Here is a 27153-nt window from a genome sequence, read left to right on the forward strand (position 1 = left end):
TCAGATTACCTTTCAGTTTTGCAAGGCTGTTCCATTTTATAGACCATTATAACATATTTCAAAGTATCCAGTAATTTCAGGAAGCATTTTAAACATCTAGGCCTTGACCTTACAAAGTAGGTATTGCTTTTGTGCTCGAAACACATCAGCTATCATTGTGAGCGCCTGGCATACTTAGAAATGATGGTGGAGCAGGGGGAGAGTGGGATTAGCATAGATCAGGGGGCTCTTTCAAACACATATACCCTTTCAAGCAGTTAAATAGAGATAAAAAACAATTTTTATACAGCAAGCACTGAGATGGACAGAAGATGAAGACTTTCTGTAGGCTACCTTGTAAAGAAACAGTAATTCCCAAAAATATTTTAGCAAACAATGGATAAAAATGGCATTCCCCACAGACATTTATAACATCCTTCTCTTGTAGATTTATCACCTGTAACAACCACATTAAAATGAATATTATCTGCAGAACAAGTATTTCTCCATTACCCTCTCATTTTCCAGCATCATATAACGAAAAGTTGCTAGGTCTGGTCCTCTTCCAGGTAACTCAAGGAATTCTATCACCTTCTCATACACACAAAAGGAATGTACATTTATTTTTAGATGGGTTCCATCTCCTCTAAGAAAATATGTGAGAAATAACAAGTGATTTCTGATGGAAGAGGGAAGAATAGTAAAGATTAATGGAAATCTACCCTGATATTTTCATTTTATAGCAAAACCAGACATCAACAAACATGTGCTTCACTAGATTTTTAGTGTGAATTTGTACAACTTCCTTTTCTTAAATGGAAGACATTTACCTATTCTTAGGACACTCTCCAAACACATACTGGCACTCAGGACTAAGGCAGTGCAGCTAGTCCATATTTACAGCTGCTGCAAAGCACTCGGGGTGGCCCCTACTGAGATCCTGGAACCAACTGGTGGTAAGCAGCCAGAACAGCTGTTAAGTATTATTTTCTAGCTTTGGCATTTTAATTATCTGCTGACATTATTCATTGTTAATTGGGAAAGCAAAAAAGTCTCCCATTCTCAAAGGCAAAATATAAAAATATTTTGTAATATTTTATCAAAAATATATGAATTAAGAGAAAATACCCATTAGGCAAAAGAGCTAAAGCTGCATGCAGTTGATTTCATTTATATTGTTCATGTCAGCAGTTGAAAAGAGTAAGATTTTATCATTCATTATATCACTAAAAGCACACAAACAAACCCCAGTATCTCAATCACTTCTCCTTTGAAAGTACAGAAATTAATAACTAACATTTAACAGTTCAACTATTCACTACTGTAGTAGGCTCAAGTGACAGCAGATAGTATTTCAACCTGCAGGTTTAGCTGATAAAATTCATGGCACTTGCTTTTTCAGACACCAATAATGTTTCATGAAAATTTCATGAAGCTTTAACAAGGAGACACAATGTAATTATTAAACTGATTGAACCATGGACTTTGTTCTCCTACTGCATCGTAATTTCTAATCTTGAAGCTGGAACATTACATAAGTATCTGAATATTTATTATCCTATGCTAAGTACTAATTAAAATAACTTCAGTGAAAAGAGTTGCTCTTTTCCTGAATTAGTTTCAACATTATTTGCTACTGTGAAGAGAACTTTTAAGAATGTCCCGCTAAGCTCCCCTGTAACTGACTGATTCCATTGTTCATACATGCTGAAGACTTAAAAAACATTAAACTAGTTATACAAATGGAAACAAAACACCCTTTGAGTTCCATTGACAACTTAACCTTTAGAATTGGATGAAATCCCAATTCTAGAGATAAAGGAAAAAAGGTACTAAATGAAACTATTATATAGAACATTCTTCTGGGATTTTTTAATGTATACAATATATAATAGCATTAATGCATTTGTTTATTTGATGAGTGCCTGTAGCACTCATATTTAAAGAGACATGTTAATGATTCTATTAAAACCATGTTTATCTTATTTTTGGGGAAAAATGTAATCATGTGAAGACATAATACTCCTTTGTGAAACAGAGATGCATGACATTTTCAGATTCATGAAGTTATATTGTTACATACATTACCGAATGAAAAATAATTCACTGTCCCCACTTGAGCTGGAGAGCTATAATCAGGTTTTGTTATGGATGCCTTTATTCACCAATATAAAAGCCGTATCAAAAGTGATCATATTTATGAACAATCAAGGATTACACACATAAAATACAACATGGTGCTGTCTTGCAACAATAAAGGGAGGAGCAGCCCAATCTAATAAAAGTCTTTTACTACCAAGCTGGCATTTCTAGACAAGCTATTATTATTTTAATGTATTCTGCATTCCAGTAAAAACAAACAAACAAGAAATCCCCCTTCAACTATGCAGAATCCCCTTACAGGGAAAAAAAAATCAAAATCCTGCCCAGGCAAGAAGGATTTTGAACAATACATGGCATAAAATCCCTGTGAAGTTATAGGAAAATTCTCCTTTAAAGTTGTACCCCACTGCATTGGCCAGAGGCAGAGGCATGTATGACACAGACAACTTTGGTCTCAGAATTCTCTTCTGCAGTCTAGATTTGAACTTCATATTTTTCTTTCAGAGTCTGTCAGAATGTCACCAGGAATGTTGTTTCCTGAGCACTGTACATTTTGTATGTGCATAAAAAAAAGAAGGGATTTTCTTTCTAGTACTGGTGCCCTTTTGATCAGACAATCAATGGGGTTGAACTCATCACCATAATGCCAATAAAACTCTGCTTGTGCTATTAAACTAACCATCATGTACTGTTCTCTTTGTAATTTGAAGAATAACTGTCAAGAGCTTCAAGTCATTGCAGTATATCCAATCACACTTTTGTGAAAGGTTTTTGTTGCAGAAATAAATTATTTTCCACTCCAAAAGTAGGCATATTTGCACTCCTGTTTACCTGCTGACTTTGGTATCGTACAGGGACTAGTATTTCTTAAAAAGACAACAAAATAGTGTTACCACAGGCTCTAGAATTCCTTCCCACAAATGCACAGCAGTTGTTCTAACTTTTTCCTATGACAAGCTCTCTTTTTCCAGTTCTGCTTGGTCAGAGTTTCCAGACAATAACATGAATTGGCTTGCAGAATATATTTCCCAAACAGACAATTCTCCTTCACTGGAAACTGAGCACTCTGGCTCAAAACACACACATTTGTGCAAAGCAGTGATCATTCTCACAACCTCAGCTTTCAGGTCATTTATTAAGCTCCAAGAAAGTCAAATAGCTTCTGCTCTCTGAACTTTACAGGCTACAATCTACAATCTTTATATTATAATACAAATGCCAATGGCTACAGCACAATCAACATGCAGAGCCAAATTAGATCCTAAAATATATTTTTTTTCTCAATGCCCCAAATTCCTAATTGCTGAGACCGAGTTTCACATCTTGTCAATAAGACTTTAACTAGTTTGCCAAAATTTCTCTGGCAAAAGCATTTTCTCCTATGATTTAGTTACAACATAAGCAACGAAAAATAATGTTTAGACAACAAGCTTCATTCATTATATCACAGATATAAGTACTTGGGTGAATAAAATTACTGTGGCTATATATTTACCCACCACAGCAGTGGCTATGAGGTAGCTAGAATTATTTTAAATTTCAAGTCCTTCAAATCTCTCAGTATTTTAGAAAACAATGTTGTGTTGAAAAATTGTCAGGAGCAACTTTGTGACTGTTATTTGTGCTGAAGTTTTATCAATGTGCCAGTGATGCAATGCACACTTATTTTTCATTTTTATTTAATGACAGAAGGAGACATTGAAAAAAGGGCTGCTCACAGCTGTGTTACAAGATTGCTGCTTGTGGAAGCAAATCTACTGATTTCACTGGAAGTGATGCTTGTACAAGAAGCACGGAACTGCTCAGAGAAATAAGACAGATTAAAAAGAATATATGCTTCATGCTGCTTATGCAACCACCAAACTGTTGTTTCAAGTCCCTGCTCTTCTTTCAGCGTCACATGGTGTAGAATAATCAGACTCATAAGAAGCACTCTTTCAAAACCTATGTGTCTGAAGTCAAGTAAACATTTTTAAAACTTTTATACTGTCTAATACATACATAAGGAAGTAGACGGGTGGTTACCTGTAAGAGTTGTACTGCACAAGTGTTTTCACAAGGTTGAAGAACACTGCCCTCCCACACCGGGGTCTGTACTAACTAGTCAGTGGTAACTACACACACATGACATTCTTGTAGACAATCATTGTCAGAGAGTGGAGGCTCCCTGCATATTTAAAAACCATCCAACTAACCAGCTTCAGCCCCCTTCACCCCAATCCTACAAAGCCAAAACTTTAAGATCTTGTTCACACAGTCGAAAGTCATCCTCTGGACAATATGGGCAGAGAAAGAGGATATCAGGATGCCTTTGACATTTCCTCTGTAAAGTAAATTCAATCAGAGAAAATCTGCTTCATTTAAACTAGGACTGAGACACCCATAAATTTGAATGGATCAGGACTTCATCTTACTTCCTCCATTTTTGTAACTACTGAGAATACAGTAAGGGCAAAAGATGTTTCAAGATAAATATAGTTTTAACAGACAGAAGGTATAACAGAATGTTGCCCTCTTCATTAAGTCCTCACAAGGTGAGAAAAAGGAAAGCAGTCGACCAAAATCAACTAATGTATGCTAAGGAAAATGGAGGATAGCTCTTCCCTGTAAGATTAAGAATTCCATTAGCACTCCTGATATTCAAAAAACACCATCACTTTAAGGACCGTATTAAATATCCCATGGATTCTGTGCAAATAATGACAAAACTCTCATCATCAACATCTCTCTTATTCCATATTACCTGTTTTAGGGGCTCCTCAGAACATGGGAAAATATCAAAGGGTTCAATCTCTTCCATACAAGAAAATCCCACCACTTTTTCCAGTGAATTGACTCATGGGAAACAAATCAACATCAATCGAATTTCTCATAGCATCTGTAGGTTTACATGTTTTTATTACTACCTTGGTTTTAATTTTGAAGGTCAACTTAGAATATAAAATATGTTAATGAAAGCATGGTTCTTTTCACAGTTAGCACTGGTTATCCACTGCCTTCTGCTCACAGAACTTTAACTCACTGGTTATGTGTTTCAGGGTCCTCAATACATCAACTCCACTAGAAAAAGCAAATTCAGGAGTTTCTTACAAAACTTTGACTCCTGAAATACTGGTTCTAGCTCTTCAGTTTTAGCACACAAAGGTCATGAAGTGTCCTATTTTGATTTTTTTTCCTTTGTTATTCATTGTGCAGGTTGATTAGTTAACAGATGATTTTTTCTTGGACCCTATTTCTACCCTCCATATGATGAGCTGCTTAGTTCCCATAGAAGAAAAGGCAGTACAAATAAGCATACTAATCACTACAGTTCAGAAAGCTGGCCTTTTACAATCTCAAACCACTGTGTATCCAGGAAATCCTGCCAGACAGTCGCTGTTTGCAAATGGTTGGGAAATGTGATCGTCTGCCATGAAAAACAGATGAAAAGCAGGATCTGGTTAAAGGACCTAGTCTTTGCCCAAACAAAACCTTTTCAAAAAAAAGAAACAATGTCTGGTAGCTGACAGTTGACCTCAGCTCAGGAAGGGTGACAGATCTATACTGGGGCTATCTGTACTTAATTTGAGGATTTTAAAATTAGGCCAGAATTTCAAGTAAGATTTAGCCAAACAGATGGAACTGCTGTCAATTCTGATAATGTAGTAATACCCCGATCAAACACAGTCTATTTGAAAGAAAATCTGTTCTTTTAAAATTTAAGTACAAATGTGGACAAACAAGACTTCCCTTAAGCTGAGAATAATGTGTAAAAATATCAGACACTTAACGGTGCAAATATCACTGATTTACAATGAGGTGCTCTGTTCACTTAGAAGTACAAATGCACACTTTTTTGAACGATTACTAGTACAGGTATGAGAAGTTGTGTACATTTCAAAAGAATATACTGTGCTGTGCTATTATGGCAGCATGTATTATCTAGCACAGTTTAGATGTAGTCCCTAAGCCTACTAATGCAAAAGAGAGTAAATGACCATGTAATATTCAACCTACACATTAAACCTGGCTAACAAATATCATTTTGGGGTGGGAGGAAAAGAAAAAGGCTTGCTACCCTCAAAAAATATGTGACTTTTGTTTAATATTAGAATGTTATGCCATAGTACCAAAAAATGCTGATACTGATTTAAAAAAATGTTTTACAGTCAGTGTCATAGTATACTGTAAAATTTCCTAATAAACCATTTAAAATCTGTTAGCTAAAATCTGATATTTAAAATCCAGTAGGAATGGAGTATTTTACACTGCCTTCTCACCTGAAAAAAACTTCCCTGTATTTCAACTGGACTTCTTAAATAAATGCAGAATTATTTCATAGAATCATAAAATACCCTGAGTTGGAAGGGACCCACAAAGATCAAGTCCAACTCCTGATTCCACAGAGAGCAACCTAAAAGCTAATAAAGTGTCTGAGAGTCGAACAAATGCTTCTTGAACAACAGTAGGCTTGGAACCATGAACACTTCCCTAGGTAGCTTGTTCCAAACATAGTTTACCACCCTCTCAGTGAAGGATTTTTTCCTAGCATCCAATTTGAACTCCCTCTACACAGCTTTAACCCAACCCCTTGCATCTTATCACCAAACACCTGGGAGAAGAGACCATCGCCTTCAACTCTGCTTGTTCCATGAGGAAGCTGTGGACAAGCCACAAGGTCACACCTTAGTTTCCTGCAAGTTGCACAACTAGTCCCTCAGCTGTTCCTCACAAGTCCTGCTCTCTACTCCTCTCACCATCTTCACTGCCCTCCTTTACAATTTCACATTGTAAATATTTTTATTAAGACTACATTTTATTAAGTTCAAAGCCTTAAAACCCTTCATGATCTTAAAAGAAGAAAAAAAAACCAAAAAAAGCAGAGAATTTGTAATAGCCACATGCAATGACATAGTAAATGAAAATGAATCCTTGACCAAAAATAAAGTACTAGATGGCCAAAGAAACTGTGAGAATGCAAATTAAGATATGACACACAAGGAACTCTGTAATCCTAATGAAGATTTGTGATGTTTTCCTGGCACACTGAGTTCAGAGATGAAGAAAGAAGTCCTATTTAAAAATTTATCTGGTATAATTTAACCATATGTTGGCACTTTCATTATTTACAATATTTACATTATTTACAATAATGAAAGTAATCAGATTATTACCGGAGAAGTAAAAGCAGTCATTCTGCATTTCTGTTTTCAGTTCAGCTTCTACCAGTCAAAGCAACACCAGTCTTTTCCTTTGAGTACAACTGAACTGTGACCTAAGATGAACATCAGAATTTTGCCCCTAAAGCCACAACCCAACAGAGATGAATTCAGAGGGTACTGACATTACTGTCTGTGACACAGATAGTTTTGGGTAGTTGTGTTTGTTCTTGCATATAGTGAAGCAAGGGGAGGGAATCAAATGGAGCTTCTTTCCCTTGTCTCATCAACCAGCCTCTGCATCAGGGGTCATGCCAGACCAAGAGGCCACTTCAGTGTCTGGCTGTTTATCAGCTCCTTGTCTCCATTAGTAAAACAAGCAGCAGGAATAAAGACCTAGCATAAGAGCTCTCTGCTCCTACCTGAGAAAGAACTGAGTAAGAGTTGAGCAAGAGGCTGAGTAACCTGAGGGGCAGCCTGTAGACCACTGCCAATTGAACCACTGAAAAGGAGGGGAGGGGAAAATACCTTCTACACTTCAGTTTTAAAACCTGCTCTTGTTCTACTCATCTATAGAGTTCAACCGACTGTGCATGCTTATTTTGACTTCCCAGTATCACAGGATCTTCCACTACCAAGGGTATTATTGTGGTGTTATTTCAATTGAAGTCAGTATCTGTTAGTACTTAACACTAATCCCCATTAGTCTGCATCTTATTACACTATCTTATGTACTAGTGACATAAAGCATGCAAATAAAACCAGACAAGCACAGGAAAGAAAACAGAATTATGGTGTTTTTTGGTTTTGTTTTTTCCTCATGGCCTCTGATTGCTTTCTGCTGCCACAAACTCCTGATTCAGGGCAAGTGTGAAGCCATCAATCTTTTCTGGAACTTCCAGACCCTAAAACATGACAGTCAATAAATGAAGTGAGATAAATAACAACTTAGCATTTCTGTATGATTACTGTTGCCCCCAGCCTTTTCCGTATGATACTCTCTGGAAAAACTGCAACAATACTCTAGAATAAAAACCCCATGATATTAAACTTGAAGTATATTCTTACTGACATCATCAAAACCAGACAGGGTGAACATACGGAGAAAAAACCCAAAACAGGCTTCTTCAAATTCAACGTGAACATTACATGTAACAACTTCTACTGGGAACCCCTAGACTTAGGGGTCTGCAGGTAACCCAGTTACAGAGCTTGGCTTTGACTGAGCTGAAAAATAAACCACTATTTTGTGCCTGTAATTTACAAAACATTTTTTTTCACCCACAATTAAATGTTACCTTAAATTAGGAATTTTTAGGTATACAGTTGCCTGTAAATTAGGAATTTTTAGGTATACAGTTGCCTAAGGTGACTATGGCCACTAATCACACATCCAGATTAAAAATTTCTTTTTTATTTTACTAGAGACACACATTTGGAACCTCTAAGCTGCAAGTAAACTACAGATCCACTAGTTGTTTCATAGGCAGTCTCTCCTAATTAGGAGAAGGACTACAGAGATCAGAGAAATTACAAGGCTATCCACAGGACTGGTACAGCTCACCAAAGAGCACCACAATCTCCAATGAAAAGGCAGTGTTTCTGTCTTCAGAACAAGTTCATAGTGTGCAGGCAGTAAGTAAGGTATGAGAACACAAGAAAGGAGATGAAGTAAAGCACCTATATGTTTACTAACTGTGAACTTCTCAGACTGTGTAGTGAGAAAGTCAACAAGCCAAGGAAATAACATGCAAAAGCATAACTAAAGACAGCTTTAGCTGTCAAAATAAAGGTGTCAAAATAAGGGTGTCAAAATAAAGGTTGCGCAGGGAAACAAAAATTAGACCTAATAAGGCAGCAGGAAGTTTCACAGAAAAAATTAGGTTAATGTGTCTGGTTACCATAAACCTTAATGACAAAGTGGGGATGGGGGGGAAACGGGTTGAAAAGTAATAATTGTTCAGGCACTAAATTGCTTGCAAGCTATACGCAAGTTTCAAGTCCCCCTGACCATTTTTTCATGTAGAAGGCATGACTGGCTTCTATTTCTAAAGTCAGTTATCAATCCATTTCATCAAAAAAAGCTTAAAAGACCAGCGAGCATCTTCCCAGTGTTATCAGCTGAAGATCAGCAAGAGTTTTTCACTACACCTTGTAGCAAGGAAAATTAAACTTCAGTGAGTTCTCTAGGGCATGACTGCAAAACTCATTTACTACTGTATTTCACAGCAGGCAGCTAGCTTACTAACTCTACAGAGCAGGAAGCACTGCCTAAGGGGATGAGAACTTCTGTATGCCTTGCTGAGGCACATCAGCTTCAAGGACTAGTTCTGGGAGAGGCATCCAACTACAAAACCCCAGCAAAAAAAAGGCATCTTCAGCAGAAAGAAAACACTTTGAACTTCAGTCCACCCATGCAGTTACAATTCTGTGGTCAGAGAAATAATGGTGGTTATTCCCAGAACAACTGATTTTTACAGATCTTCTAAAGAACACAGTTGTGATAATACAGTGTTCTCTCTGTATCTTGTTCAATACAGATCCCTTTCTTATTGGCAACTGTGATGTATATAAGTCAGTACTCTCTTTCATGCATACTAATATGCCTGTTCACCAGAACCAAACCCACTTCCACAGTCCCACCTGGCACTATCAGAAAGGAGCAGGGGAAAAAAGGGAGGAGCTGGGCCAAACTCCTGCAGCAAAAAACCCTTTCCCCACAGTAAGAGCTGGAGAGTATTCTCTAGCAGTTATGGAAATAAATTCATTATCCCCTATATTATGTAACACTGGCACTTTACTTTAATTACTGCATCATTCATTAGGGACTGTAGTGATAGGACAAGGGGTAACGGGTTAAAATTTAAACAGCAGAGGTTTAGATTTGATCTAAGGAAGAAATTCTTTACTGTTAGGGTGGTGAGGTACTGAAATGGGTTGCCCAGGGAGGTTGTGAATGCTCCATCCCTGGCAGTGTTCAAGACCAGATTGGATGAAGCCTGGATGAAGCCAGGGGGGTTGGAACTAGATGATCTTAAGATCCTTTCCAACCCTAACTATTCTATGATTCTATCGTGCAGTGGTGGACTATAGTGGAACACTGATCAGCTAGCTCTCAGTCCTGTTTCAACCACTAGAAACCAATACGATAAAACATATTAGTTTTTTTTTAATTGTACTAACAGTCCACTAAATATATATATTAAAAGACAATCTCATAAATTTCTTATGCTTATTTAAAATGTTTGCTATTAATCTTCATTACAACTTTAATTCCAAGCATATGAATTAAAGACAAAGCTCTGTATCAAATAGTGAAAAATGGTACTTCTATTGCCTAATATGTACATGCAGATTGCATTAAAACACACGGGCATTTTTTTTTCATAAAAGCCCTTTTCTGAAATTAAATTCATGCATATCATCTGCCTTTCAGAGCAACTCCCCAGACTATTAGATAAACCTACACATGGTTTGCATTGTGTATTTCTTTAATATTCATAAAAGCAAAACTTTTCCCTATAAAAGCCAAATATCTTGGAACTAAACAAAATTGGTAAGTCTTTTATCTTTATTTTGAAATACCTGTATTTAAATGCTTTACATTGATGTGGTCTTAACAGCATTCTAAGTTGAAAAAAAAAATAAATGTTTGCAAAACAATGAGAATCTAGTATAAGGGAAGAGGCTGTAGGATTTATTTAGATCCAGCAGGTCAAGATTCTTACATATCGCACCTGGAACTACACTACCAAAGGAATACTCATTCAAATAACTCAAAAGAATGAGTTATTTGTAAGCTGCAATCTCTCAGCAGTTAATTTTTCCTTTTCTCCTAAAAAAAAAAATAAAAAAAAAAGAAAAAAAAAGCGCCATGGTTTGTGTAAAATTTCATCTACTGATTAAAATTAAAGACTGGCATACCTTTGTCTCAGAAGCCTTAATGTAAAACACCAAAAGCAGCCTTTGCAACTTTGTTTTTGGTTGGTTTTTTTTTTGTAAAAAGGGTGGGCACTGCCTTAATAGAAAACCTTTCCCTTTTTCCAGCATTTGAAAAGGCAACCTGCAACACTGACATGCACAACAAAGTCAGAACAAATGTCATGTCTGTATCAGGTCAGAAAGAACTTCCAACTGAGATTTCCCAATCTGGTCATTTCTCTTGCTTTCAAAGCACTTAGTCATAGTCAAAATCTATACCAGCCATAGTGCAGCAGTTATTACTGAACACTGTGACAGATAACATAGCCCACAAAGGTCACAGATGGGATGTTGCCAAAATACCTGCTGCTGTACTGAAGCTTATTTGAGGTTTTCATATGTGTAGATGGATTTTGTTTTGTTGTGTTTCTTTTTTTAATTTGGGGTTTTTTTTGTTTTTTTTTACAAGCTCATCTTAAATTATTCTTAACATGAAGTTCAGAAAACAGTAAAACTGTACTACCCCCTCAGTACTTAACAAAGAGTTACTTCATTTGCTTCATACCTATATAAACTAAGTTGTAAGTAATAGTATGAATTTCTTTTCAGCCTGCCTTGTTTATAGCTTCCTGGTTTTTTCTAGAAAAAAATTAATTGGACATTTGTTTCTCTAAGATAAAAAAGACTACTGAAAATATTGTTCTAGTAGAGGCCATCTTACAGAAAAAGGAAATGTTCATGAGACAATATCCTTAGCAAAAGTCATGCTTTTAGTAAAGCAAACCTGACAGTAGCCCAAAACTACTCAAACAAATGCAAACAGATGTCTGTATCTATAGGAAAAGTAGCACATAATGGAACATGGGAGTGCTGCTGTGTCTTAACTGCATCCTCACTTGTTTTATATGCAAGCTTATGCTTCTCTTACTTTTTAATGTACTACATGCCATTTTAAGCAAGATCTGTAAAAACTGCTAAATAGTGCACCTCAAAGCATCACAATTTAATCAATTTTTTTAGAAGTATTTGTCTATAAATATACTGCACCAAACATTGGAATCAACTGCAACGCCCAAGTCTTGGCAATTATTTGACAAGAAAATCAACAGTTTCTATATGATAATCAAGTGGGTCTCTTATATCTGAGGCAGTTTCTAAAAAGCAGACTGTGGGACTTGAACCAGATTATCTCTTTGATTTAGCACAACCTCAGATCATGCAAAAGTTGCCTTCTGGAACATATAGCACCTGAAACCACTTCTGTTGCCACAGACTTCATACATTTCCAGACTGCAATGCAAAACAGTGAACTGCCACAGCAGCATGAAACTTCATCCAAATGGAACATCATGGCAAGTCTGTTTCCATCAAATAATTCACAGGAGATGGTAGATCTAGCTGTTGACATAATTAAACAGAATTTAAGGAATCAAATTTAGATCATCCTTCTGTCCTCAGAACAGTCTACTACAGGGAGGAAAGGAGAACATCCACCAGGCACTGAAGGCAGTGCTAGGACAAGAAGAAAATAATATGAATCAGTCACTGCAGACAATGCTTAAAATTATGTTTCTCCATAGATTTGAGTATCTATGGTAGGGTGAGTATTGACATGGTTAATACCAAGAGATGACCCTATAAAAGTCGAATTTTGCGGCAAGAATTATTACAGCATGCAGAACAGAATTATTTTTTCCTCACCACAAGATAGAATCCAGGAAAAAAAACCCCTACATTCAAGTCATTGTTAAAAAGGAGTTATCTAACAATATGCTGTGGCTGGGTGAGACAAACAGAGGCATCAGCGAACAAAATCAGTTTATTCATCATGTCAGCAGGGTTATTTTAATTAACATCAAAAGTCAAACACATCTGTTGAGAGTCCTAACTAAAGGGTCTTCAAGCTGGGACAGCTACTCAACACATCAGTACACAGATCCCCCACTTCAGCTATTTGCAAGAAAAAAATTATCATTACTTTTGGTACTGAGAGTAAAAATCCCAAATGAATAAACCTTGAAAAGTAAACTTTTGCCTCATCTTGGTTAAATGTTAAGCATCTAAAACAAACTTTTGACCACAGAAGTTATAGAGAGTTTGACATCTCTCAGATCATTAATGACAATCAAAACTTAGCCATCTAGTGAAGCAACACAAAACGCATTGTGGGTGGCATTTCCCATACTAGAGCATATGAGCCCTTTGTTAAGGAACCAACTAGAACAACCAACTAGGGAACCAAGGCTAGAAGAGGGCATACAAATTCTCTAGGGGCATTCCTGACTTTTGTGTCATCTTCCTTTTACTTGGACAGGGGACCAAAATGCAATCCCAATCACTGGCTACCAACTAAGAGGTGAACTGTTTTGTTTAGAGCACAAGAGAACTCCGAGAACAAGATCCCACAACTGAGTCACTAGGGTTATCCACACTTATTCAGGACCTGCTTGTCTGGAAGCATGGGTCATGGGGTCCATCTTCAGTAAAGACGCAAGAGAAGGACAAACATATAGATTCTAAATTTAAAGTTCTGGGACTCCCCTTTCTGGGAATACGAGACATGGAATTCTTTCAATGGAAAAACACATTCCCACTGACTGTTACTGTCCAAGCTCAAACTGCAGGGTACCAAAAGAGTCCTGACACTCACCCCACTGTCACCAGCAGCTTAGGCATCTGAACAGCCTGCACACCCTGCACTGCAGGACCCCTATGTACCAGCTGCAGGCAGTCAGACTGTCTGATCTGCTAGTCCTTTTTCATGGTGGGATGCCAGAGAGAGAAACAGGTTGCAGAATGTTAACACTGCAGTCAGAAGCATCTCTCCAACATGACTGTTCACTGAACAGAGCACAATTGGATGTTGTGGTCTCCAGCTACTGCTTCGCACTGCAGTCACCCCAGTCACAGATAAACTCTGACAGGTAACCAAGCACGTGTTTCAAATCTAAAGTTTCACACCATTGTGAAGCAAGGAGGTCTGGGTCCTCTGCTTCTGGATTTCATTTTGAAAATGCTTTATTAAGTAATTCCTATTCACAAGATTAATCTATCAGAACTATGGACCGGTGAGATCAAACTTTTAATTAGCAATAAAGAAAAGCAGTGTAACAATCACCTACTTTGCAAAGTATTTTTTTCTAAGACAGATGATTCATTGCAGCAGTAAATTATCTAACTACATGTTTTTGCAACACTTCTTAGATTGTAGAGGTGATAAAGAAAACTTTTAAAACCTAACAAAACAGCTAAGCTTCTGCCTTTCCATCAACTTGGTTTTCCTGCTGCCTTATAAAATAAGCAGTCACAGAAAAACAAGTCCAACAGCACATTTACAACAACAAAGCCCTCTGAAAGTGCCTTAAAAAATTAGTAAATTAAAAACAAGACCCCAAACATTGAATTCAAAGCTAAACTTCGTCTAATTATGTGTGGTGGAGTGTGACACTGAAAAAAAAATGACCTGTCAGGCTCCCCAGAGAACCTTATATTCTCTTTCCAAATGTATATTTAAAGCACGACAACAAGAACAATTAACAGTGTTCCCAAAGGCAGATAAAAGTATAGAATTATGGCTGGGTGACCTTCAGCTACGGCTGCACTACAGCTGATCACATCCATAATCTTTGTACCAACAATTGCCTTCAGAAGCCTTTACAAGGCTGTCAGCATTACTTTGAAACTGAGCTTTTTATATTTTTAACCTATGTTTGTAGGGCACTTAGAACAAATCATACTGAAAAAATTAATTTAAAGAAATGTAATTAAAACATAATACATAATCAAGTCATACAAAATCAGGAGCTCCAGAAAGTTTCATGAGATTTGTTTGTTTGCTTGTTTTTTTATTGGAATTGTACCCCTCTTTTTTGTCTTTTTACTGATTTTGTCTGATGATTGATTCAACATTTTTCTGCTTTCAAGTTTGGCAGAACTTGAAAAGGACGCTTTCTTAATCCTGGGAATGTAATAAATCTCAAAGCAGGATTTCTCCTAGCTTTAACAAAATATCTTTTAGAACATACATGCCTTTACTACCTTCTCAGGGCTGAATCTCAGCAACACCATAATGTCTCTTCATTATCAACCATTTAATGTTCCACTTTAAGTAAATTGTAAACAGTCTCACTAAAAATCTCTTTTACTCTGTTCAATTTTACGTGGCCCATGCTCTTGCAGTGGCATAATTTTATTGATTCTCCACTGCCATAAAGTTTTTCAGCAGCAGATAAAAATCAAAAGGCCAAATGTAAAACACAAATAAAAAGAAAAACTCGTTGCCACCTCTAATAAAAATGAGTTTTGCCTAAGATTATAATTTATTATTCAGGTAATGTCAGGGCTGAGAGACAGTGATGGTAAATGATCATAAAAGATCATCCCACGACTGGAAAAGTCTTCATTACAGGAATAGTTGACAGAAAATTATATCATTTCTATCCTCTGCAGTATGAGGGGATGTAAGAATCGCTGCCATCACTACACCTCTCCTGTCAACAAGACTGTAATGTCAGTTCCAGGAGTTGTAGACGGCACACGAACACATTTTCTCCACAATTTTCACATTAACATCACATCCTCATTTTTGACATGCGCCTATGCAATTAAGCTACATAAAATCATAGAATCATAGAATAGTTAGGGTTGGAAAGGACCTTAAGATCATCTTGTTCCAACCCCCCTGCCATGGGCAGGGACACCTCACACTAAAGCATGCCACGCAACGCTTCATCCAACCTGGACTTGAACACCGCCAGGGATGGAGCGTTCACAGCCTCCCTGGGCAACCCATTCCAGTACCTCACCACCCTCACAGTAAAGAATTCCTTCCTTATATCCAGTCTAAACTGTTTAGGTTTTAACCCATTACCCCTTGTCCTATCACTACAGTCCCTAATGAATAGTCCCTCACCAGCAACCCTGTAGGCCCCCTTCAGATACTGGAAGGCTGCTATGAGGTCTCCACGCAGCCTTCTCTTCTCCAGGCTGAACAGCCCCAACTTTCACAGCTTGTCTTCATATGGGAGGTGCTCCAGTCCCCTGATCACCCTCGTGGCCCTCCTCTGGACTTGTTCCAACAGTTCCATGTCCTCTTTATGTTCAGGACACCAGAACTGTACACAATACTCCAAGTGAGGTCTCACAAGAGCAGAGTAGAGGGGCAGGATCACCTCCTTTGACCTGCTGGTCACGCTTCTTTTGATGCACCCCAGGATATGGTTGGCTTTCTGGGCTGTGAGTGCACACTGCTGGCTCATGTTCATTTTCTCATTGACTAACACCCCCAAGTCCTTCTCTGCAGGGCTGCTCTGAATCTCTTCTCTGCCCAACCTGTAGTTGTGCCTGGGATTGCTCCGACCCAGGTGTAGGACCTTGCACTTGGCATGGTTAAATTTCATGAGGTTGGCATCAGCCCACCTCACAAGAATGTCAAGTTCCCTCTGGATGGCATTCCTTCCCTCCAGCGTATCAACCGAACCACACAGTTTGGTGTCATCGGCAAACTTGCTGGGGGCACACTCAATCCCACTGTCCATGTCACCAACAAAGATGTTGAACAAGATCTGTCCCAACACCGACCATGAGGGACACCACTCATTACTGGTCTCCAGCCGGACATTTCAGCCACTGACCACAACTCTTTGCATGTGGCCATCCAGCCAGTTCTTTATCCACCAAGTGGTCCATCTATCAAACTGATGTCTCTCCAATTTAGTGACAAGGATACATTTGCAAAAAATATATTTTCCTCAAGGCAAAAATCACTGACATTTCTGTTTAAATATAAACAGTAGAATGAGTATTATGACAAACATGACTAGGAAAATGTAGTGTCAAAACCAAATGTGACATAAAAAAAAACTTTTGTGAAGAACTCCTACACTAAATTATGCTCTTATAAACTCAGAAATGCTGACTTCTTACTATATTCCCCACCAAGCTGTACAGTGATAACTCCACAGAGCAGACTGTACTCATGTACTGGTGCAAAGCCCAATTTGTTCCGGTCCCTGGATATCTAATGCAGGTGAGTGATGGCACTGACAAGAGGATTCTTGCCAATGTAACTTCCTGAGTGGCTCTAAAAGCAACCATAGAGAATGCATGTTAAGATTAGAAAAGCTCCTTACATCCATACTGTTCAACTAAGCAGACAATCCAAACCCTCTCTCAAGTGATACTTTTATTTCTGAAGCTTTTGAAAATACCATATTTTGAGAAGATTCTGAAAATAACATTCACATTTCCACTTTCATGTATACAAGGCTGCTTAGGCAAACAAATGAAACAAACCAGTTTGGTTTTGTTCATTTTCTTTCTTCCTGTGTTTAATAAAAAGACTCCAAATCCACATATCCAAAATGATTAATCAGTTAAGAAACCTTTGAAAATAGCTCTCAAAAGCTAACAAACTCCAGTTTTGCAAGGTGCCTTCTTACATCTGTGCAATCTGCTCCTATGAAAAATTCTGTGCTACCTCCAAAGGTGTTTTGGGTGTTGCTGTAGTCAATGCCTGCACTAGGATGCTCTAGTGGTTAAAGTCTGAGCCACTCTATGGAAACACAAGCTTTGTGGCCACTGAGTATGGCAACACTGCGAAAGGATGTAAGCTCACATTTCCATGGAGTAAAAGTTTAGTGCTTGTTCCTGTACACAGCTTCAATACACTTAAGTTTGCCATGGAAAAGAACAGAGAATGATCAGTCCTTACTGCATATGTCCTGCACTATCAACATCACTATGGACACTTCCAAGTTTCATGCTAGTGCCTCAATCTTTAACATGCTATTTCACAAGAGCTACTAGAAAGCAGAAAAACATATCTGTCTAGTTTCACATACCACAGATATAGGCACAGAAAGATTACGTGATTTCCCAAGAGTCACCCTCTGCATCATAACAGGAACTACACTACTGTTTCCTTCAGCCTAGGTCAGCTTCCCAATCTCCCATGCTTCCTTCTCTGATGCTCCTGTATTTAGGTGCTGCATAATGAAGGTGAAGCTGAAGAAAATACATCAATCAAAAAGTTCTGATAACTTCTTTAAAAAAAACAAAAACACACAGAATGTAAGATTCACAGTTCAAAACCAGTTTTTTATTTTGGAAACACAATACAATTTAATGCAGCCTTTAAGAATTTCTTGATAGAAGGCTGTTACTTCATTTTGTGATGCTTACACCATTACTCACTAATCAATCATTGAAAAACAGGAATGTATAACATTTAAAAAGACTAACAGAAGACAAACTAGGAAGATTGATCAGAGGTAGAAAAAAAGGATTACTTATGGTACAGGAAAAACCTCAAATGTACCATGGAAATGTCCTTTTATTCACAAACCTGAAAGACTGTCAGAATATTGAACACAAAAAGGATTAGGGACTGACTGATACCAAATGAACAAAAAGGAGAATTCTGATCAAGAAAACAGCAAGGGCCAGCAGATGTTACATAGGGTATGGGCAGACAAATGAGTTACTGCAGAAAAAGATGTGTCTGTACTCGCAGTTCTACCACTGCTTTGCTTACACAGTAACTACCTATCTGCATGCCATTAGCTATGAGAAAGTGCAAGACAGTGAACTCCTTTATCACATCTCCCCTTATATTGTAGTGATTCATGGAGTGCTCTAAGAAATTATTTCGGTTCAAACATTATACATTCTGTTCAGTTCTCTAAGCAAGCCTTTATCTGTCTGTCTTTAGTCACATCTGCCTTAAAAAGACATAGGTAGGGAATACTGCAGAACCGTGCAATGTTCCCAAGTTTTACATTCCTGAAGAATTCATACAACAGTCACAGACGTCAGCATTCACACTAGATCTGGACTTAGACTTAATCAATGTAGAAAAAAAAATAATTAAATAATCCAACGTCAAACAAACCCTCCACCTCCAGCCCACATCACACCCACCCATCCCTCTAAAATGAAGGGAGTGAATGCCACAAGTCTGTATGTTGAAATTCAGCCCACATGACATTTCCTTTGGATTTAATTGCTTCCATACAATTTGTATCTGCTAGTCACGCTAGGCCCCAGAGCACTAAATACGCTATTACAAAGAGGCTCTTGTCCTGTAATAACCTCCTTAATCAAAGAGACAGAATTATGGGTAAAACAATCTTCAACTTCACCCAAAGCATCCAGAGAACAAATCAAACCCAAACCACCAGCTCTTCCAACATGATGTGAAGGAGTGAACAGTAAGAAGTTGGAAAGGACTTTGCAGATTCAGACCTCTTCAAAGTTGTGTTTCACTGGCTTGGGTAGCAGACAGCTCTATGCCCTGTCATTTACCATTTACAGGATAAAGATGGGCTGTAAAACATTTAAATGCTTACCATCTCTTAAATGCTGACTATAGCATCTCACAAAAACTGCAAAAATAAACCTACTCTTAATTTTTCTTTCTTTGAGAAACTGAAACCATTAGCAAAGGCTATACTCTTTCATATAGTTCCAGTAAAATCATTTGGTTTTCATGGAAGTTTTCTTAATTAATACCTGTATCTACTGTATACTTAGCTTTCTAAAAATATACTAATCAATATTATTTTCTAATGATTAATGCATAAAGCAATTTTATTTTCAGCTCGTATCATGAGATGAATTCATGTCAGTTGTCATCCATTAATGCACAAATACTCCTGGACCTTGGGTTTAACACTAGCACCACAGTATTAATTCAAGATAAATTTCATTAAACCAATGCAATTCTGCATGCACATTATTAATTTATTAGCTTAGACACGTACATCAGTCCAATATAGCAAACTTTACATCTAAAAAAATAGTGCGTTTAGCAGAGTTGTCACCAATTTCCTTATTTCATTTAGAAGTGCATACACCTAAATTCAGTGCAGCTTTTGTGTGGAGACCATCCTTTACAGTAAGTTTCTCAGATTTTATTAAGCACCTCATTTAAAGCACTGCATTATCCCCCTAATTTTATTAAGCATCGCAGGTGACATAATTTTAGATTCTGAGAAAATAGTTTATTGATCATGAAACAACACTATGGTGGACAAGAAAATTACTAACTTTTAGTTTTCATCAGAAAGTGTTACTGTTTCTACTACCAAATACAGAGGGGAAAAAAGTAGCTCATAGATTGCCTGGTAGTTTTTTTAAGCTTTTAAGAAGGACTCTAACATCAATATAGAAATTAGCTTACTTTTTCTTTTCAAAGAAAGTGGCTTAACAAATTTGTATCAAATGAAGTTATTTGCCTATCCAGGTCAAAAATTATTCCAGTGAATCAGTCCAATTTTAATCTATTCCAAATATTTGTAACTGTTAATGGAAAGAAAAACTTTAATTTCCACAAAGTTAAACACATTAATAACTTCTTTCACCTCACTGTAAATTATAAGCTTAAACTGGACAGATCCTACTGCTACGACTTGAAGCAGACTTCATTAAATCACCCATTTACGGCCATTATCAATGAACACAACCCATCACTCTAGCTGCAGACCTGTAGACCTATCCTTTTTATGCTGAGGACACCAGAACTGCACACAATACTCCAAGTGGGTTCGCACAAGACCAGAGTAGAGGGGCAGGATCACCTCCTTTGACCTGCTGGTCACACTTCTTTTGATGTGGCCCAGAATATGGTTGGCTTTCTGGACTGCAAGCACACACTGCAGCCGGTTCATGTTCATTTTCTCATCGACCAACACCCCCAAGTCCTTCTCAGCAGGGCTGCTCTGAATTTCTTTTTTTGCAGTCCACTAATAAATTAAAAATTTCTGACATTCTGATTTTAAAAAATCAGTGTATTTAGTTACAAAGCTCTCTCCATAAATTACTAGGCCACTTGGTGTTTCACCATTTAATTTGAAAGCATGACATTTTAGAATGTCAGCATGTGAGCCCAACCTTACAGCACACGCATTACATCCATGAGCAACTATGATAATAACTATTGAACAATACTGTAAAGGTGTCATACATGGTTAGCTTTTTCTACATTTTTATCAGAACTTAACAGAGTAATTGTCTTATGCATTGTCCATCTCCTCCTCAATTTCTAGTTGGGTAACTAACATTCCTGAGGCAGAAAAGTATCTTGATTATGAATCCTGTGCAGCACCATGCACAACATCAATATAAAATAATAATAATAATCTCTACAGAATTAACAAAAAAAAGCTTTCAGGGAATGGCTGTATTTGGAAATCATTAGAGCACCTGAACTATCTTCGTATTGTTTGTTTTGTCATTGTCATTAAAAAAGTATTTTCGTGATATTTACATTACTTTTTATGTTGTCCTGCTGAACACAGTCAGTAATATAAGACTAATCATGTGTTAAATCAAGCTTCTCCATCAACAGAAACCAGTAGAAAAAAAAATGGAACATGTTGGATAAATCAAATATTGAGAGTAATTATCTTTCTTTCCCCTTGAGCAGGATCTACTGGCAAATATGTCCTGGTATGACAAATGTTCACTGTAACATTTTTAAAAACTGTAGTGTGATAAAGGTAACAGCACCAACAGTTTCACAAATCTCCCCAGTGCAAATGCTGCTGTACTCTCTATATTCTGTTTACCTTCTGGAATGAAATCAGTCTGACCAAGAAGCACTGTACACACGCTGAGAGAACATTAAAACCTTAGTCTTCATTTGAAATATGAGTCTGTACCACCTGAAAACAAAATCAGTGGAAAGTAATACTTGAAAAATTCTTTCTACAGAATATGTGTACACAGCTTAGCATGTGGATCCACAGGCAAGTGATATTCCCACTTATCGACACAAGAGTTATGCAAGGCAGTTTGACTGTCTTTCCAGAAACCATTTTTATCAGAAATACACCACACTTAAATTTTTTTCCACACATGCACACACAGAAAAATGCTTTAGATAACACTGCTGTAAGTGTGTGTGTGTGTTCATTAGTCTGTTTTCCACCCCCCACTTCTGCGGTTTGGTATTTAATTACAGGGTGGAGTGGTCCCCAGGCTACTTATGTTTCTCCCAGTCACAGCCAGAAAATTTCTGCAGGAACTGACATGCAGGAGCGCGACCGCTTCAAGTTATAGCTGGTTCCCTGTCAGTAAGGTTAGCTCACTCTTTACTGAAACTCCCAGCACTGCTTTTGTTTAATAATTCTTCACAGTATGTTTAAATAGAATAAATTGCATTCTGAACTTCAACAGGACCTAATTTAGCTATTCACTCTTAATCTGCTTTTCAGTTTTCTTTTGCTAATGACTATAAACAAATCTTTATGGATAATTAACTTGGAAAGAAATGGCAAATCTTCTTTTCCCTTGAATATAGGAAAATGTAACCTTGTATGCCTGGTTTGACCAGCTGGGATTTTCAAGCACATCATCTGACTTGAAAACTATGTGCAATAATACATAGGGTTAAATGCTGCTTTCCATAAACACTCTTAAATTTCTGCAGAAAATTCTAGTTTCACCTGAAAAATATTAGACCACTCATAAAATATTATAGTTCATATATGATCATTTTATGGTTAAGTATTACTCCTAAAGGTACTGGAGTATAAAGAAATACATTATTCAAATTAATTTTTATAGAAATGAGAAAAGTTCTGTTGGATAAATAAAACTGGGCAAACAAAATAAAGACAAACTTAAATAACAAATTACATACACAAACTTTTATATTAAAACAGGATTATGATAATCAGACTATTCCTGTTGACAGGATTTGGAAAAAAATTAAAGACACTTTGGGGTTTTACCCATCATTTTTCTTTAAAAAGAACTTGCATTTTCAGCCTAAGCAACAAGAATCCATCAACTTGGAAAACTGTCTCTTTATCAGACATGTGTGACAGGAAAGTGAAACCACATAAGCTCATTTTGACTACTAGTCAATAAAAAAAGAGCAGACAGACTATGTTACGTAGTTTTTAGCCAGAGGTATCTGAAAACACCTGCTGACCAAGCCCTAGCAAGAATTTATATGAAATGTTTATTTATAAATGATCTCTTACAGTGCTCCTGTCAGTCAGCCACTTATCTGTCCTGTTCTACTGAGAAAAATACATGTAAAGTGCAGAGCAACATGATCCTCTCATTCAGATGATAAACCTGATGATAAACCTTTTTTAATAAAAAACTTCTAAGTTTGGAGGCTGGCACATGTTCACTCAATATTATAGATCATATACAGTAACATACAGAATGGCAGAAAGAAAGGAAACAGTTTTTTGTTTTGCTAATAGCTCAGAGTGTGACAAGAGATAAAAAAGTCTAAACTCTGTGCAGAGTAACTCAAAGACTGGGGTCTTGAGTAATCATTTGGAAATTCCAAAGCAACAAGGCAAAGAAATCATTATAGAATCATGCAATTTATGCATATATTAATTTCTCTAAACAGTAAATATCCTTTTTCTTTCCCCTCATGCCTTGTCTATATGCTATTTATTATGGCTGAACACAGAGTTGAATATGAACTCAAGATAATATTCTTCTGACTAAGGGCTGTAGTAAATGAGTGAATGATCTCCTGTAGCCCTGGCAGTTTAACTCCCTCAGTATCCTTGGGTACATGCTTCATCAGCAAACATTTTATTTCACTAGCATTTTGTCACTGTGTATTTACCTGGTTAATACAGTACCATTTAATTCACAATGAATGTGGAACAGAGATACAGAATCTACCAAAACAAGGCACTGTCACCTGACCACATTTTACAATTACTACATATTTTCAGGCCTATTAAACTGCTTCAAATCAAATTCCAAATGTCATAAATAACATAGTAGCCAAAATTTCTGGCCAGAAGGGATAGGCAATTATGTTACACTTCTCAAAATCTGTCACTAAAATAAGGAAGCCTCCTCCCTTGTCCCTAAAGATATGGATGCTATAAATATACATACACACCACTTGTGCTGCAGCCGTGCATTCCGTTTGTGAAAAGCCACCCACGACCCGAGCACAACGGGCTCGCGGTTAGAACAGAGCTGGAGACCCGGGAGCCCGCGTTACGCGGTCCCTCCTACCGAGCCTGCTTCACCTCCAACGGGTCACCAATACATGGTGCCCTGGTCCCACCTCCTGGAAAACTCCCGAGAACAACTGCTATTAAACTTACTTTAAAAAACTTTAATAACAATTTTTATTAATGAATCTGGGACGCCCGGCCAAGCAGGGAAGCGATGTGGAGTCGACAATTCACATGTTCACTATCCTCCCGCCAGTGCTTCGCTTCACCCCGCTCTCTCCTCTTCCCACTTCTGGCACTGGGAAGAAGTTTCCTTCCCCCCCAGATTCCGCACCTGTCTCACACTTGGAAACCCACGGCGCCCTCACCTCACGGCAAGCCTCTCGCCCGGCCAGCATAGCAGCCCCTTCTACCCCCGGAACCAGCCCCGGTTGGCCGGTGTGAAACTTAGCCGACCCCTCTCCCTCCTTTGCTCCCTCCCTCCCCCTTTCCCTCAGCGTGGATCAAGCCACGGCAACCGGCCTCCGGCCCGGGACCCCTACTCACTTGAGGAAGTACCGCTGTCCCGTGTGCGTGAGCGCCATCTCCCAGCCGGGCGGCAGCGGCAGCTCGTCCGTCACGTCGTAGGAGCGCTGGCGAAGGTGCGCGTGCTGCTGCGCGGCGCCCGAACCCAGGAGCGAAGCGGGAGAGGAATGGGAGCGGACATGCTGCGCGGTGGTGGGCCGCAGCGGGGGCGCGCCCGAGTCCGTGCTCGACTGCCTCGAGTGCGATCCCGAGTCGGGCTCCTTGAAGAAGGACTCAGGCAGTATTTTCTTCCTCCAGGAGCTGGGTGTTGGGTTCATCACCGCGTTGAAAAGCGCCTCCAGCTCCGTGTCCAGATCTTGCGTGACGTGGATCACCTGCTGCCCTGGCGGCGGAGCCGCAGGAGCCGGGTTCATTTTTCACCCGTCGGGCGCAGGCGGATCTGGAGCAGGCAGTAGCCGGCGCCGGCCCCGCTGCAGGCCACTGCCGAGGACGTGCCCTTCGGAGCTAGGCGGGCGGCTCTTTAGGAGTGGCGCCGCTCTGCCGGGGCGGGCGATGAGTGCCTCTGCGCCCCCGCCAGCAGCGTTGGTGTCCCGGGCGGGCGGGTCAGCCCGCGGGCCGGGCCGGGCCGCGCCGGGCAGCGGTGGGACGAAGGCAGCGCCGGCCCCTCCCGCCCGCCTCTCAGCACTCGGCCCGGCCCCCGCCCCGCCCGCAGTTATGCAACTGCCGTGAAACTTTGGGCGCTCGAAGCCGTTGAGGAATGGGGGTGGTCTCGCCGAGCAACAGAGGGGCCCTTGGGACGCCGGGGCGACTGGCCAGGCCGGGACCGCAAGGCTTTCCCTCAGAACCAGCCGGGGCCTGTGTTCGCACCCCCTTTTGCTTGTCTGGCCGTGCCGCCGCACCCCAGTCCCGCACGAAGTTAGCAGGACCAGGAAGGCGGTGCCAGGGCCGCCGGGCGGGGCGTTCTGAGAGCGCGGCGGCCGCCGAGCCCCTCGACGCCGCCGGAGCCCTGCTCTGTGCCTGCTGAGCCGGGTGGTCCGTTGCCGGGAGCAGCTGCATGGCCCGGGTATTGCCGGGGGCCGCCGCAGGCGGAGCAGCTGCCCCTTCCTGTCAAATAGTGCAGTTACATGGGGCGTCGCTTCAATGGTCAAGGAAACTCGAAGCATTTTTTCTCCTGATGCAACTGAATTTGTGTAAACCTAATTAGCTTTGCTCTAAAACCCTTATTCATGAAGTTCATGGGTGATACTAATTTTTGGAGGCAAACTGATGCTTAAATAAGTTCACATACGATCTTCATAGCACACTTCAGTGATGCTATAGCAATGGGGAAAAAAGGAAGGAAGCATTTGTAGTGACATGACCCACAACTATTTTGTTGTAGTTTTGGTAAGACTTAGTGCTTTGCTGACAGGTACGAATTTGGTGCTGAGTTGTATCATAAATCTTTCCAACTCACTATCCATAGGTGGTTTCAGATACAGCTGTGACATTTCATGAATCTATCCTGACCTCATGTAAACAGTTGCTTGTCCTCTATTTAGTCTATACTACAAGCCAGAGCCACTATCAAAATGCATTCCCTAGGCTTCTATAAAGTAAATGTAATACATTTTTATTTGATCTTGTATCATTTGCTTGGTGCATTTGGAACACCTTTTGAATAGTGATGTGACCAGAATTTGCTGCAGTACATTCAGTAGCTGCATCATAAAGAATGATGTTTTCTTTCCAACTTCAGTGTTGATTTTTACAATAGAAATGTAGAAGGCTTTTATGATTACACACATACAGATATGACACATTGGTTATGCAAATATACAACTTTATTTTAGTGAAGCATTTCTTAATTTTATTTTTGCACTTTGGACAGACTCCGGGTTATGATGACTGATAAGAATACATCCTCCTCCGCAATAAGAATTCACAGTAGAAAAGTCTTAGGCAAGTAATTATTTTTTTTTTTAAACTTACTTATTTCTAAGAAGTGTCATGAACTGTTCTGAACATCATTTCTGGCATCAGAGCTCGGACCTGGCTCTTGAACAATCCCTGTCCCTTTATCAGTGCAACATTTAACGTTGGTAATGCAGAGCTTGTACACGAACCCTGGATTAGAATCAGCCAGGTCTATTGAGCAGATCTTGCTTGTGCATTTCCTGATTTCCTTGCTTCAGCAAGTATTCCCTGTCATTTACTTTTCCTTACATTTCCTGCTTGTGTTTCCATTAGCTACACAGATCTCCTTCTTGCTGATGTCTTTTTTTTTTTTTTTTTTTTTTTTTTTTTTCCCACATCTGCTATATTTCTGGTCAGGAAACCCAGTACTCCTGAGACTTGTTTACACTTCCTTTCCCTAAGAATTTTCCATGCTATCTTTTGTACCATTCTTCTACTGCTTCCTTATGGGGTCACTTGCTGGCGTTTTTACTAGCCCAGACAGCTGTGCTAATTACAGCACCTGCTCCAGGGTTATGCAGCTATTACGTATCTTTCCCCCCACACACACAATTTCCTTGTTTAAAATCTTTGGATATTAGATG

General features: G+C 39.0%; 1 protein-coding gene across 1 annotated transcript in view; it reads right to left on the reverse strand.

Moving 5' to 3' along the window:
* Nucleotides 1-25255, reverse strand: part of WWTR1 (WW domain containing transcription regulator 1) — a 73570-nt gene extending 48315 nt beyond the window's left edge. The window contains exon 1 of the mRNA XM_034063885.1: nucleotides 24635-25255. Within this exon, the coding sequence (XP_033919776.1) occupies nucleotides 24635-25026 (392 nt within the window). The 5' untranslated portion in view covers nucleotides 25027-25255. The remainder of the gene's footprint in view (nucleotides 1-24634) is intronic.
* Between the last annotated feature and the right edge of the window lie 1898 nt (nucleotides 25256-27153).

The sequence above is a fragment of the Melopsittacus undulatus genome, chromosome 6 (genome assembly GCF_012275295.1).
Source record: "Melopsittacus undulatus isolate bMelUnd1 chromosome 6, bMelUnd1.mat.Z, whole genome shotgun sequence".
NCBI lineage: Eukaryota > Metazoa > Chordata > Aves > Psittaciformes > Psittaculidae > Melopsittacus > Melopsittacus undulatus.